This window comes from Pocillopora verrucosa, chromosome 3, assembly GCF_036669915.1.
Source record: "Pocillopora verrucosa isolate sample1 chromosome 3, ASM3666991v2, whole genome shotgun sequence".
Taxonomy (NCBI): Eukaryota; Metazoa; Cnidaria; class Anthozoa; order Scleractinia; family Pocilloporidae; genus Pocillopora; species Pocillopora verrucosa.
The window spans coordinates 28,109,227-28,124,391 of NC_089314.1; the positions used below are offsets into that span (position 1 = coordinate 28,109,227).

The 15,165-nt window shown below is 38.0% G+C and overlaps 1 protein-coding gene across 1 annotated transcript; it reads left to right on the plus strand.

Moving 5' to 3' along the window:
* Positions 1-5,628: 5,628 nt before the first annotated feature.
* Positions 5,629-13,481, plus strand: LOC131799059 (collagen alpha-1(XXV) chain). Its single transcript, XM_066163630.1, has 8 exons — positions 5,629-5,758; positions 6,430-6,541; positions 6,750-7,103; positions 8,297-8,649; positions 9,212-9,225; positions 11,603-11,703; positions 12,161-12,529; positions 12,987-13,481. Exons 1-8 carry the CDS (start codon positions 5,727-5,729, stop codon positions 13,344-13,346), a joined length of 1,695 nt encoding a protein of 564 aa, XP_066019727.1. The 5' UTR covers positions 5,629-5,726; the 3' UTR covers positions 13,347-13,481.
* Positions 13,482-15,165: the final 1,684 nt, after the last annotated feature.

The following is a 15,165-nucleotide window of genomic DNA, read 5'->3' on the forward strand; positions in this document are numbered from 1 at the left end:
CGACTCTTTGATGAAAACATATTGCTAGAAATATAATAAAAGTGAAACATTGAAGAGAGTCAGCACCGAAAACCTCCCTTGAATTCTTCAGAATTCAAAAGGTCCTAGTGCGTCGTCCTCAACTTAGCAATCTGGCCAAGTGAAACATGATCTGTAAACATAAGTTCTTGGATTTATGGAATGGCAGTGGTATGTTTACGAATTATTGTCCATGTGACCAGCTACCTCAAAACGCCTCTTCGATTTTTGGTGAGAGGACTTGGCCATTATCATTATCTCAACTGAGATCTTTGAAAACGCACTGCTGCCGACTACCACCTAATGGACCGGGCGGACCTTGAGAATCAGTACTTCCTATCTCGCCTTTTGCACTCGTTGGCGCTTGTGCAACACTAACCCCAAGGGTACTCGATGCAGCGGGCGCTCCAATTAAACCGAAGGTCCCAGGAATTCCTCATATCAAACTCACGGGGTACAAATAGTCTTAACATGAATATAGTGACCACGCCCACTTCAACGCCCCACTCAAATCGAGTGTAATTTTCGAACATTTTACCATCGTGCGGATTCTCTACGGAAAAAGCACTCAATGTACCTCTGAAATATTAAACTATAATATTGTGGCTTTCTATTTCGCTAATTTTCTAACTAGAAGGTAAAGATTTTCCCTCGTCATTTTAACCTTTTCTCCGAGCGGTTGCGTGAAATTAACAAGGCGTTTTTGTTCAAAACACAACCGAGCGAAGCGTCTCGGGCGATATCCCTTTTACGCAAGCGCAATTTAAAAATGTACAGCCAGAATCAAAAAGAGGAACAAATTTCCTTTGTTTTGATATGTAAAATGTCGAACAAAAAGCAGATTTACCCTCGTCAAATGGCGTTTCAAAACAGCTGTATCTTCCTCCTTTTGATTTTTTCCTGTTTGGTGAGCGTGAAAGCAGTAGGAGAGGGATCGGGAAACTCAGAAAGCACTTCGGGATTTAATCTGCCATTGTTTACTTACGAGATAAACAAGTAAGATTTGTGAAGTTCATCGCAGTATGAAGTCTAAATAAATGCCTTTTTTAAGCTTGTTCGCTGGATTTTTCGTAAACTTCCATGATTAATTTTTCGTTTCAGCTTACTAATCTATACTATTTCAAAGCAAAGAAGTTTTCAGAGAAAACCATGAGTCGGTCCTTTCAATAATTGTAAACAAAGTGTTTGAGCAATCAGGTATACGAGGTATAATAATCAATAGCCATATATAAGAAGTCTTCAGAAAGAAAATATTCTGTTTGCAGAAAGCTGTCAAGAAAGCTAGTAATCGTGGCAATTAAATGCACTTCTTAGCAATTTGGAAACGGGGCCCTCGGTATCGATTTAAGGTGTATTACAACGAAGTTGATGTACATCAGCTTAAAGATGAGAACAGCCAGTTGAGGGGAGAAAAAATAAAATTAGAAGAATCGTTGGTACAGGAGAAGGCAAAGCGATTGCGAGTGGATAAAAAAGCCCGAGAAGCTCTCGAGAAAGCTGAGAAGAAAGGGGCCTTTTACAATAAAAAATTTATTCAGTTGGCCAAAAAAGTGATTACAAATAGAAAAAAAAAGGTAGAGGCCCAGCTAAGAAGAAGTTTAATGACTATTCTAAGCACCATTAAAAGAGAATTAAAAACCAACAGAAGGAGGAGTGCCAAACTACACTCTCCTTTCTTGTGCTGTACAATTTTGTTGCAACCAAAATTGAAGTCCTCAAGACTGAGACTAATCAATATGAAACTTTCAATCTTGTTGGAGAGGGAGAGCTGCCATTTACAGAGTCTGACCCAAACATAAATATGTGGCTTTACCTCAAAGATAAATTCATTATTTCAAATGAGGCCTGGCATGAAATTGCCATTAAGGCTAATGATCTCCCCAATATATATTCCATCAAGAAGCAAATTAATGAGCTAAACAGTGAATGGAACTTGAAACCAACACCAGGAGATGCTGAAGGTGTTCAGTTAGGATTTGCAGAAAGCTTGCAAAAGCACATTGTTAGGCTTCAGAAGAATGGAGAAATCAATGATGGAGAAACTATTAAGTTCAAGCTTAGTGGTGATGGTACAAATATTGGAAAGGGGCTTACAGTTGTCAACCTCACTTTTACTATTCTCCATGAAAAGGATGTGGCAATGCGTGAGAAGGGAAATTATATACTTGCTGTTATTAAATCTACAGAGACATATGATAATCTGAGAGACAGCCTAGCAGACATTCGAATGGAAATGTCAAACTTAAAGGAGATAAGTGCAAATAATTGCACCTATAAAATTGAATACTTTTTACGTGGATATTTTAAATTTTTAGCACTGGTATGTGGTTTAGGCAGGGCAAATGAGGATTATGCTTGTGTGTGGTGCAAGTGTCCCAGGGAGCAATGGTGGGACACAAGCAAAACATAGTCGATTAATGACCCCAAATTTGGTGCTAGAACTGTCACCGAAATAGCAAGGTTTTCCACTGGAAGGAAATTAAACTGTAAGGCACTACCATTATTTGATTTTATACCTATGGACCTTGTCATCATAGATACATTAAATTTTTTTCTGAGGATTTCAGATGTTTTGATTAACTTGTTTACAAGAAAAAAAACTTCTGATAGATTCCCAAGAGATAAGTATAAACACATGGCATGTTATGAAGAATTTATCAAAAGTATGGGAATCACTTTTAATTTTAGAATCAACAAAGAGAGCAAAAAGCTGGAATAGAGATCTTACTGAACCAGAAAAGTTGAAACTCTTTCAGAATATAAAAATTCTGACCTATGCTTGTCAAAACAAAGACATACAAGTGATCTGGGCTAAATTTATGGACATAATTGGTGATTTGAGGCTAGATTTTACATCTGAAGAGGGTATTCTTGAACTGCAAAGAAATAGCAAATCATGGTTTGAGCACTTTCTCAAAGTTTACCAAGCAAAAGATGTCACTCCCTACATGCATGCACTATGTTATCATGTTCCTGAGTTCCTGTCACTTTATCAGAATATGGCATATTACACACAGCAAGGCTTGGAAAAATACAATAATAGAGCTTCTAAAGATTTCTTCAGATCCACAATTGACAAAGGGGTTAATGCCCTCAAACAACTGTTTCTGAAGAAAAACAGGATTCAGTTCCTGGAGGCAGCAGGTTATGAAAGGGTTTAAGAACACCTACAACGATGAGCTTGTATTCAATGATTGGACTTCTTTGTCCCAGCCAATACTTAATAGTTCCTGGAATTACATAGGCAAAATCAGCTACATTTAAAATTCTTTCATCCCACTTCAGCCCCAGATATGAATCAAGCACCCTATTTGACTCCGATTGGTAAACCATCTTCCCTCGTTGAAGAAAGCCGGGCAAAACACTCCCAACACCTTCCATGAAAACATCTTGGTCAACACTGAGGTCTATGTTTATATCAGGGTCCTCTCGCCGTCCAGACCAAAGCTTTTTCTTTATTTCACGAGCAAGTTGGCCATGGAACGATTCTTTTCTATCCTCTAGAGAGTTTTCCGAGGGAATGAACAGCTTTTCGCTGCGAACAAACGGAAAATATCCAGATCCTCTATCGGCCCTGAAGGGTGTTCATTCATCGAAGCATGTGCTATAGCCAACGTAATGAATTTTCAACCTCTCTTGTTGATTTTGTCAACCTCCCTGATCTCAATATCATACAGTTTTGTATCTTTCTATTGTGGATTCGCCTTTCTAACGGGGGTTTATGTCAAGTATTTGTTGCAAAATCGCTTTGCTTTTTTTATTTCCCTCTTTAGCCTGTCCGCCATTTTGAAAATTCGCAACAGAGAGCATGTGTGTGCATCACGAAGGCTTAGTGGTCGCGTACACCTGGAACCGAGAAAAACAAATGTTCGTCGCGCTGGGGAAAGAGTTTGATATGGAACTCCTTGAGCACAGTCCCTCTTGCAGGAACAGCTATCACTCTTATTGGCAAAGCAGGCGATACATGAAAATTGTCAGGAGCTGAGAATTTTCTATTTTCTTAAGTTTTCGTAGGTTAAAGTTGTATCAAATTAATGAGTTAAAAAATAAATAAATAAATAAATAAACGTTTAGCAAAAAATTAAAGATAAAGAGTGCAAATGCAGTATCTCCGACGCTGCTGTAGATCGTTGAAAGCTTGGAGCAAAAGAAAATACACTAGCTTAAGGCCTCAATCAAATCCTCCATTGTTTTGGAAACTTTTTGTTGCGTAAGAGACGTATTCCTTTTTTTTTACACTTTCCCTTACAATGACAAGGTTTGCATCAACTATCTCTTTTTTTTAAGGTCCACTTCTTTCTCATACTATAGCAACACAGCAGTATTCCCAAGCAGAGCAGAGCGTGTATGAGAATACCAGCCATCACTAAAATAGATAACCACAGTCTTTTGTTGACAGAATGAATTCATCTGGTCACGACGATTTCTTAAGACCATAAACATTATTTCAAAATTGATACCCCTCCGAGTGAAAGTCTAAGGACGACCTCCGATCTTACTTTTGACACAACTTGTGGGTACTTTCTGATCACTTTTTTTAGCATCCACTACGCTAACTTGTCCCGAAATTTTGTGTAGTCACCTTATTGTCACAAGGAAAGAAAATAGGAAACCAATTCCGATTTTTTAAATGATAAAATGGTCTAAAAATTGTTTGAAAGAAATAAAAGAATTAAAAATGCTTAAATAAATACACTGAAAAAAAAAACACATTCATTTACAAGCTTTATGGTTCATCATTATATTGATATTTATTGGTATTAACGATTTTAACACTAGATAAGTAACGAAAAAATGACACTCAGAGAAAATTAAGGAAGAGGGTCACATATTAGACTTTTGATCTGACTGAGTATCATATTTATCTCAGCCCGTCTAATTGATAATCAGCTTGGCGAACAAATGTATTTCCGCAAACTATTATTGGAGATGAACTCTTTTATATGTAGCTATTTTGCTTCTAAACATTAGCATTGCACGTTTCATAACAATATTGTTGTTGGTTGGAACCGCATTGAATATCAAAGTTCAATTAGCTTACGTATGCTTCTTGATTGACATTTTCTGCCAAGTACATTATTTTCCACTTAAGACTTCATTAGCAACCTTCAAATTAACATGCCATTAAAATGAGCCTGTGTATTAGATACTGAGTTTGCTACGTAGAATAGTAATACGCCGGACTTTTCTTAGGTGACAAGCTGAAATGAGAATCAAAATTTAACTAAAACATAGGCAACAAAGATTCTTCCTCTTAGTCCGCCGTTCATGAAGATTGAGTTTATAGATTTTTCCGGGTTTTTGAACACAGGAACTTTATCCAAACAGCAATCAAGCTTTATTCAAACAGGATTATGAAAGAATCCAGAAAATAAAATTAATTTCGGAATGAAATATTTGTCTTGACATTGTTTTTAAAAAATTATAGATAGATCTGTATACACAGATATATACGGTTTACACAGCTTTAACTTCAGTCAGACCTTAGTTATACCAAGTGAACTGTGCTAACAGCTCAGACAAACAGACCATAGCAAATTGCTGAAACACATTAACGGAGGACACTTGCATTAAACAAAATCATGATCACTGAGCAAACAAAAGCGTTAAATTTCTCTCAGAAGCACTGGAGTATTGGTGAACCCTCTGATCAAGAGATACTTCTGAGTTTCTGCGTTCTTGGTCGGTTCCCTTGACACTTTACAGTCATGTCAATTTTGCTTATTTTGAAATTCATCAGGTAATATATAGTTTATCTCACAGTTCAGCTTCCTATTTTAGCCTTTATTGTCCTATTGACAGTGTATAACAGCCCAAGAGGTAAGTAAAACAGACTCAAAGAACTAAGATGATTCTTTATTATTTCCAATCGTTCCAAGCTCCGAAAAGAAAGCAAACGTTTTATTTTCATTGCTTTGCTTCAAATATTTTGGTAGCGAATCCTGCAATATTTGGTTATTTTGTTTTCGTTCCAAATTCTTAGACTGCTGTAGCATTCTCGCAGCAATTTTATCAAAATATTAGGAAATCTCGGTTACTTAAAGCGCTCTACGTTTCACGCCGATATCTTGAAACGTTTTCGGCATGAAACATCATGAGTGTTAATTCTAACACAAGCGTTGACTTGCATGTTCACTTACGACGGTGTCTTTATATAATTATATCATGTGATTTGCTGGTTTCGTTAACAAAAACAGAAAGTCTAAGAAAATAAAAATTTCTCTATAGCACTTCCCAAAATAACAATAAAACGATCTTAATGAGCTTAAAAAAGAGATAATTTAGTTTTCTTATCAAAGTTGAAAAAGTAAATCGGCCACCGTAAAGAGTTTCTAATGCTTTAAAAGAGAGATGTTGCCCACGAAATAGTTTTGATACGACACTATTTTTTAAATTTGTTGCCATTTTCAGGACAGAAAATTTTGTTTATTCCTCAACTGTCATGTTCTTGCTTATTGTGCCGCCGTTCACCTTGTGCGCTGCAACGCACAACGAGTCTAGCAACCTTCCAGGATACCACAAAGTAAGTTCATTTCAATTAGCAAGTGTAACACAAAAAACAGCGATCAAGTGACGCACGAAAGTCTTCACAGCGCATGAAATCCAAACCTAATACCGCATCAAAATACAGATACATTTTCATGGCATCTTTCGAAAATCCATCAGTTTTATTATTTTTTCCTACTTAATCATTTCTATCTTTTATTCTATTTTTACATGACTCAAAACAGAGTCCTCGATTATGTTATGGAGGAATTCCGGGAAAAAATGGTGTACCAGGTATGCACGGCAAGCCTGGTATCCCAGGATTACCTGGTCGCGACGGCCGTGATGGACGCGACGGAGCTAAAGGCGAAAAGGGACGCCCGGGGAGCCCTGGACTCCAGGGGCCAACTGGTCCACCAGGTGATAAAGGGGATAAGGGAGAACCTGGTACTCACGGTTCACCCGGCCAAAGAGGAGAGCGAGGGGAGAGAGGCGAGCCTGGAAAGCCAGGGACGCTTCAACTTTCCTCATGCATGAATTCGAACTGGAAAGAATGTACATGGAGAGCAGGGGACGGCAAGGACCAAGGTTTGATCCAGGTGATTAATAACTCTTATTTTAAATTCAGAGATAATAGGTCAGATAATCATGATGATGAGATAGTCCAAGATCAGAAATGATTTCTCAAATAGAATCATTCGGAATTTCTCTTTTGCTTAGTGTTCAGGAATGCTTGTATCAAACGAAATAGAAATAGGTAATACTGATTACTAAGTAACTTCGAACAGTTCTCACTTCAAAGCTCACAGCAATTGATTGTGAGGAAGCCATGAAGAAATAACTTTGAAATTTGTTGAATCCGGCAAGGAGAAGATCAGAATTTTTCACAAATATATATTTCCTTTCTAATCATGTTTGGGGTTTGTTTATACATGTGTGTGTATATATATATATATATATATATATATATATACACATTAAGGCCCCTGAGGAAGGCAAATGCCGAAACGCGTCGGGTCTTTAATAAAGAGTTGAAAACGGAAGCACATTCTCCATTGTGCAAATTATATATATATATATATATATACACCCGTTTTCAAAAACATCGCAACATTGAAAATATGTATGAAATATATTGATATATCTTTTGTTTTATTCTCAAAAAGTGTCCCTTTTTTAAAACGGGTATATATATATATATATATAGGAAGTCTGCAGGTCGATTTTCGCGTGGAACAGTGCTCAATACGTTGAAGCAGAGCAGAATAAATATTATGAGAGGAAAAAAGGACGTAACTACATTTCCCGACAAGCCTGTTTCGTGAATCGCTTCACTCTTCAGGGGTTTAATTAATTAAACCCCTGAAGAGTGAAGCGATTCACGAAACAGGCTTGTCGGGAAATGTAGTTACGTCCTTTTTTCCTCTCATAATATTTATATATATATATATATATATAGGAGTGTGTGTGTGTGTGAAAGAATCAAAGAGGACGCATCGATTCTCTGTTACTCTGAGTTTCGCGCCTAAGCGCTCGTCAGACAGAACAGTTCTGTCTGACGAGCGCTTAGGCGCGAAACCCAGAGTAACAGAGAATCGATGCGTCCTCTTTGATTCTTTCACTTATATATACTCAGCTCTGCTACCACAGCATTGAGCACTTTATGCCAAAGTAGACTATACCCCCACATTTATATATATATATATATATGTATGTATGTATGTATGTATGTATGTACTGTCACCTACTTTTTCGAACGCTTTCATCATAGAAATTTACTTTGTTCCCACAGAATTGTGAATTTACGAAAAACTTTTCCGACACTTCCCTCCGTGTATACTTTGCTGGTAATCTAAGGATTTATAAGTGCAACCAGTGCTGTAGCCGTTGGTATTTCACTTTCAATGGCGCCGAGTGCAGCGCCCCTGGCCCCATCGAAGGCGCAGTCTATATGAATCGCGGGCAGGACCAAGATCTTCATCGTCACCGCCATATTGAAGGCCACTGTAACAACATTCACAAGGGAAAAGTACGTGCGGGATTCTGGGTTGGTGATTGCAAAACGGGTCATACACTTGCTGAAGCGTATACTGGTTGGGCAACACTGTCCCGTATCTTCATCCAGGAGGTGCCAAAAGCTCAACAGTAATATTTTGCTGTCGTTAAACGTGTCCCAGATCGAAAAAGCCAAAAAATGGAGAAGGCTACTGATTGAAGAAAACTGTATGCATGAAGTTTCTTAGAAAGAAATATTGTCTTAAAGAATCTTTACATTTGTATCGAGGAATAAAGTACAGGGACGTCAACCTGTTAAGACTTGTTTTGATTGCGTTGGGGTTCGGAAAGCGTTGAAAGGTCTAAATATACTATAATTTAATCAAAACTCATACTTTGGCAAAACAGCGATTATCTCAGTTTTTCTTTCACTGTTATTTGATGATCAACTTGGAGAAAGTTTTTGTAGCTTAGTGGAATACAAGTTATACCAACGATTATGTTCGCTAGTCCTTATTTTGTTTTCACACCAAGTGATCTGTATAATTCTCGTTAGATTTCAACTCAAATACCTCAACGTAACCTGTGCTCTATAAATCGTTGAGTATAAACTGAAACAAATCAGTTCGAATCTTGAACACAGATTCTGGTTATTGAAACCAACAATGAAACATAGTTTGCTTTAATTTTTACTTTCCGTGTTATATGCTAGTTACCAGGCGTTAGGTTGGTGAGGCCGGCAAAAAATTGTACCCGTGGTCTTGATATGCAGATATCAACTTGTATGTAGGTATAAGTATAAGGCTAAGCTGCGAGCACTGCAAGCTCCGCTATGAGATTGCAGTGACTAAGAAACCAGAGTGAGGAAAATACATAAAAGAGGGTGGAAAGTTAAAAACTTTTTTCGATGCTACATACTGTTTTTGCTTGTTAAACGTGATCCTTCATATCGGCATATTTCCAACGACTAAGAGGTTTAATAAAATTACAAAATTACATTTTTTATAATCATACTCAGAGAGGAGAATGATGTATTCATCAGGTTGTTATTTCACTTCTCTGGTTAAGAATGTGCATAGATCTTTGCTTTCCTCTCTTTAGTCGTGCCATGATCATTTTCGAATGAAAAAATTTAGGCTGGCTATGACAACAAGCAGACACAATTGCTGGACTGATAATTCATGAAAATAACCCATTCCCTCCATTCACTGGTCAGTAGTCAAACTCATCCATCTTTAATCCATACGTGCATAGAATTCCGTCACCTCATGACCTTTACAATCAAGTTAGCAAACACGTTGTTGGAAAATGCAAACAAAGTATTAAGAACCACTTAGTTCCTATTCAGTTGATGTGAGAAATAAACATTTTAAAACATGGCAGCTGCTACGCTGTAGCAAATGCTATTTACTCCAGCGAAAACGAAGGCTGCAGAATACACGTCACAGACTGCAATAGAAGTAAATCAGATTGCTAAGACCTCGTGCGGCGAATCACTGACTAAAACATTGACGGTATATCGGGAAGTTTATTGACGAGGGTGTAAATGAAGGGCTTTGATACCACTATTGTGAATTGTATAATCAGTTCTCACCGATTTTAAAATTGCATTGAAGAGTACTAAGCAACACTTACAGTTCAAAATGGAATTGACATTCAGTATCGCTAACGTAGCAAATTATCTCGGGAGTTATCCGGTATTTGTATAATAATCTATTAATGTGGCCCAATTAGCAGATAAACACTAAAGCCTGGATAAATCTTTCACAAATATTTATCAAAACACGGATACACCGAAAAATAGCATCGTTCATGATATTTTCACACGTAGTTATAAAAAAATCCCACTCTGACAGGTCACACGTATAACTATCTAATGGTGTAAACAGGAAATCTAAAGGCTATTAATGGATTTATTTGTTCCGTGCCTTGTTCTTCCAGCTGCACTGATTCGCACGCTCAAAGTGATTCACGTTCACAAAAGGAATTACTGAAGCAGCCTCTCTAACAGTTATTCCAAATCAAACTATTCAATTCGTAAGATTTTCTCCAATTAATTACAGCCACCTTAAATGACCTGCCCTGTTTATTGTATTTTTGCAGCATTTTTTGCCTCTCTAAAATTCTGTCAAAGAAGGTATTTAGACCCAGACTATTTCGCGTTTCTAAGATCAAAGAACGTCCTAGTTTACTTTGTTTTAAGTTCATCCCACGAGTCTGTTTGTCTTGTCTATATTTCGAAGATCTTTCAGTCTAACATTACAAAAGTATTGAAAAATTCAAAGCTGAAACCCAATTCCCGAAAAACTAAACTAAAACTAAATGTACCAGGTACCTCTGCTAGCTTAGGTGAATTTAGCTAAGGAACAACTAGGTGAACTCTTTATAAGAATGTTTTAATCTGTTTAATCCATTATTAAAAGATAGCGAAAAATAGATCCAGATTGCTGAGAGCTTACCACGTTTACGTGGACTCCGTTAAAATGATTGTGTTATTGACAGTATCTGACACACGTTGAGTGAGTGTTCACGGGATTTGATTCATATGGAACGGATCCCACTCGGACGTGGCTGCATCTCAAGGTTAAATACACTGAGAAAACAAGCCAATGCAAACACAAAAGCCTAGATGACACAAATTATCTTGAACATTATATCGGATGAATCTACAGCTGTATAAACCACTCTGAAGGTATAACAAGAGTTGCGAGCCAAACATTTCGTTCACTTTCGACCAACAGGCAGGTATTGAGTGCACCTTTAGGTTCTCGTTAGCCTTTGTCTTCAACTTACAGTTCGTAATGTTTTGATTCAATTTTGCAGTGTTGTGTTTATGCCATTTGACCTGACTTCACCCAGTAACCTGAGTTATTCCGTGTAGGTAAGTTATTCGGGTATATACCTCCTGTGGTTTTTTTTTTTTTTGGCAATACTTTTTCTTCAACTTACAGAAATACTTTGGCTGAAAAACCCTTGTCTTGATCTCTTTGAAAACGAGTCCAAATTTTCAAGGAGAACCTAGGAGACAAAAACGAAACTCAATGGCAATAAAGACAGTTTTTTCCAGTGTTGGTTCAACGATACATTTCCTCTTATATTTCAGTTCAAAAGATCTCAATGCCGAGATTCCGTAACAAGACCTCATCAGCCATCATGAAATGTTTGCTGACCTTAATACTGATCGCTTTGGGCTCTGCTTTTAACGTGAGTTGAAAATAATTAGGATTACAGTCAACCACTGGACATTTATCCATCGGGTGATAATTGATAAATGTTAATCTTCTCTGACTCTGAGTTTTTATTAAAAGTGGTAAATAAGTTCTGAAGGTAGAAGACGAGAGGTGGCATATTTTTGTAGCATTCCCATTCCCATCTTTTACAAAACAGCTATATTACGTAAAATCACATTTCTTAATTTAAAGTTGCACACAGAAGAGTGACAAAAGTTATAATTATTATAGCGAAAAAAGAAGTTGGTCAGTGGTTTGTTCAAGGGAAACATGCCTTTTGCTCTTTCTGAATGGAGAGTGAGTGAAAAAGATATTGTATGCATTGACAAGTTCTTGACGCTCCCTTTGCTTTTCGAATTCTCTCTTGTTGTTGATAAACCGACATTCAACGAGCCGAAAAAAACAAAAGACTCATCCAAATTTCTCAACAGAGCACCCAAACCATGACACACTGTGGATGTTGTGGTTGTAGTTGCATGCCAGGAATCCCAGGCATTCCGGGAAGTCCCGGACCTGCGGGAGCAACAGGATCTCCAGGAGCGCCCGGACCTGAAGGAACCGCGGGACCTAAAGGTAACCCTGGTGAAAAAGGAGACGAAGGCCCTCGAGGCCCGCCTGGGGAAACTGGGAGTCAGGGACCTCAAGGACCACCTGGTCCTCAAGGCCCAAAGGGTGACGAGGGCGAACAAGGGATTCAAGGCCCCCAAGGTCCCCGCGGCCTTCCAGGGTCAATCGGACGTAACTGGAAGCAGTGCGTGTTCAACGGCCTCAGTGATTCAAAGGACATTGGTTTAATAAAGGTAAGGATTAAATCATATTAACTGGCTGTATTTTTAACGAAGACTTATCACAGAAACGTTGCGACTGTGCGACGTATTGAAAAAAGACATGTAAGTAAAACTGGAAATAAGCAAGAGGTTCATTGACAGGGTATCCACTTTGTGACTCTTCATCTGTTACTAATTCAATATGAGTATCTATGATTAAAATGTAGTACGTGTGTGTGTTTTTTTAAGGAATCTCGAGAGATTCGGTTGGTCTGTCCACCAGATTGAGCGAGAAAATAATATTTGGAAAGTTAATGCGTCCGAGAAATCTAAATCAAATCCAGAAAAAATTGAATAAGATGGCCACGAGAACTGAAACAAGCATAATATATTATGAGTAAAATACAGTAACAGAAGTTTGTTGTAAGGAATTCATCGGTATACATGCTTTATCTTCTGCTTAATTAGTCACGACTCCTTATTCCTTCAGGAATGTCGTTTCAGAAAAGGATCATCCAGAACTGGCCTTCGTGTCTTCTGGAATGGAGTTCTTCGCATTAGTAACTGCCACACTTGCTGTAAGCGATGGTATTTTACTTTCAACCGAAGAGAGTGCGCGTTTCCGGCTAGAATTGATGGAGTGGTATACATGGTACATGGAAATCAGGGAAGGAAGAATCTACTCCGTGTCCGACATATTGAGGGAGTGTGTGAAAATATCCCGGCGGGCATCGTCTCCGTGGGATTCTGGATCGGAAATTGCGCTTCTTATGGGAGTTGTGATGGGCACACTGGTTGGAACTCAGTGTCCCGCATCTACATAGAGGAGGTACCGCCTCCACAACCTTAAAAACTGTTAACTCCGTCGCTGATGTCCAACAAGCTACCAAAAATGATGATTTATGAACAACAAAACTGATTTTTAGTACAGAAAAGCTTATAATGTAATAAATAATTAATAGTCAATTAAAGGTGAAAAAATGTACACAGTTTCACGGCTTCTTGATCATTTTGAAAGATCTTGACATCTTTTTTGGGCTTCTTATAATCTCGAATGACGACGAAGTCAAAAGGAATGCACAGAGGAGGACATGGAGGATCTTTTTAACTGAGGTCACTGCACAACTCTTTGCAAAATTTTTTGGGTTGAAGAGAGAACGTATTTTCCTCTACACCCTGATCTGCCTTAGTTAATAGCATTTCATCAGATGACCGCCGTCTCTCTCGTGCTGAGCATCTTGCGCGCCATACGCAGAGCCAAGCGGCTTTTTCTGGCACTATTACGTGCAGCTCCTAAACACGATTTTTTAAATAGTACCGTGGTTTTCATTATGTGTGTGGGGCTGTGGGGTCCCATGCCGTTACTTGGTTGAACCTCGAATTTATTCAAGATTTTTTTCCCTCAACAGTGCTCACATTTTAGGTCTAATTGTAACGCAAAAGGTGAAAATAAAAGAAAGGAACTCATCAAGTGACTTGAGCTCAATCAAGCCTATGTCACTGGTTTTTGTGTAATTTGTTTTCTCTTTTTCGATCAGCTTGAAGATAAAATCTTAGACTTCGTCACCTTTCGGTCTGAATTCTGAACTGATACTTCGTAGTGAACGTGATTAGCTCAAGATATTTTCTTCCTGTAGCACTTGTTCCTTTTCACGTGCCTACAAGACAGTATGAGCAATGAAAAAACTTCCTGTCTCGCCTACAGAGCTCTTCAGGATTAATTTAACTGAAAGTTATTCACTACTTCATATGACTGATTAAAATTTCTAAGGACTGAAATTAAGACCATATTCAGGTCACTACTGTAGGGACAATCGTCTTCTTCTCTGGTAGTTTTGGACTTCTTCTTATTCCTATTAAAACACTTTTTTCCACATGTCTATCGAAACCAACAGCTGGTTAATTTTACTTGTTGGCCACGCCTCAGCTACAATTAGCCGCTGAAAGGGAACAAGCGCTGCAGGAAGACCATATCTCGAAAATAATCAGGCTCTGCTGTAAAATCTTTTTAATTCTTTGCTGTTCGCGTACGAGAGAGGAGCAATTCATCCTTGCAAGACACAAATCCAATAGTAAGTTTCCTTTTCTTATTTAGAGTCTCTTTAACTCATCATTTAGATTACTTGACTCTAAATTTTTAAGCTGGGAGATTTCTATAATCATGTGTGCAAATGATGGCGTTGCAGATATGATTCCTCTCTCTCTGGCTCAATCTTAGACTAATTTCCACGTTAATTTGAAACAATGATGCTGAAAACGAGAGCTTTGTTCGTTCGGCGTACAAATCTACTTCTTTAAAGACGAATAGCATTTTTCCACAAACCGAAGTGGGTTGCCCAGTTTCCGAACTTTTAAAAGATTACTATAAACTTAACGCTCCAAACGCAAGATCAAACGCAAGATACTACATGGTCTAGAATCTTGAAGCATTTTTCTACAATCTGTGTAGTTGCAATACTATTTTTCGCTAAAGGTCAACATTTGTACTGTAAATTTTTCGCCTTTTTTTTTTTTCTCAAGCCACGCTCCATGTTCTATTTCGGCTAAATTCGACTCGGCTTTCGGCTTTGTTTATGCGAGATAAAAAAGAAACATTCTACTCAGTCTCGTTCTGCACGAGCAACACTTGATAAAATGGAACTTTAGCATTTGAGATGCAAACTGTGACC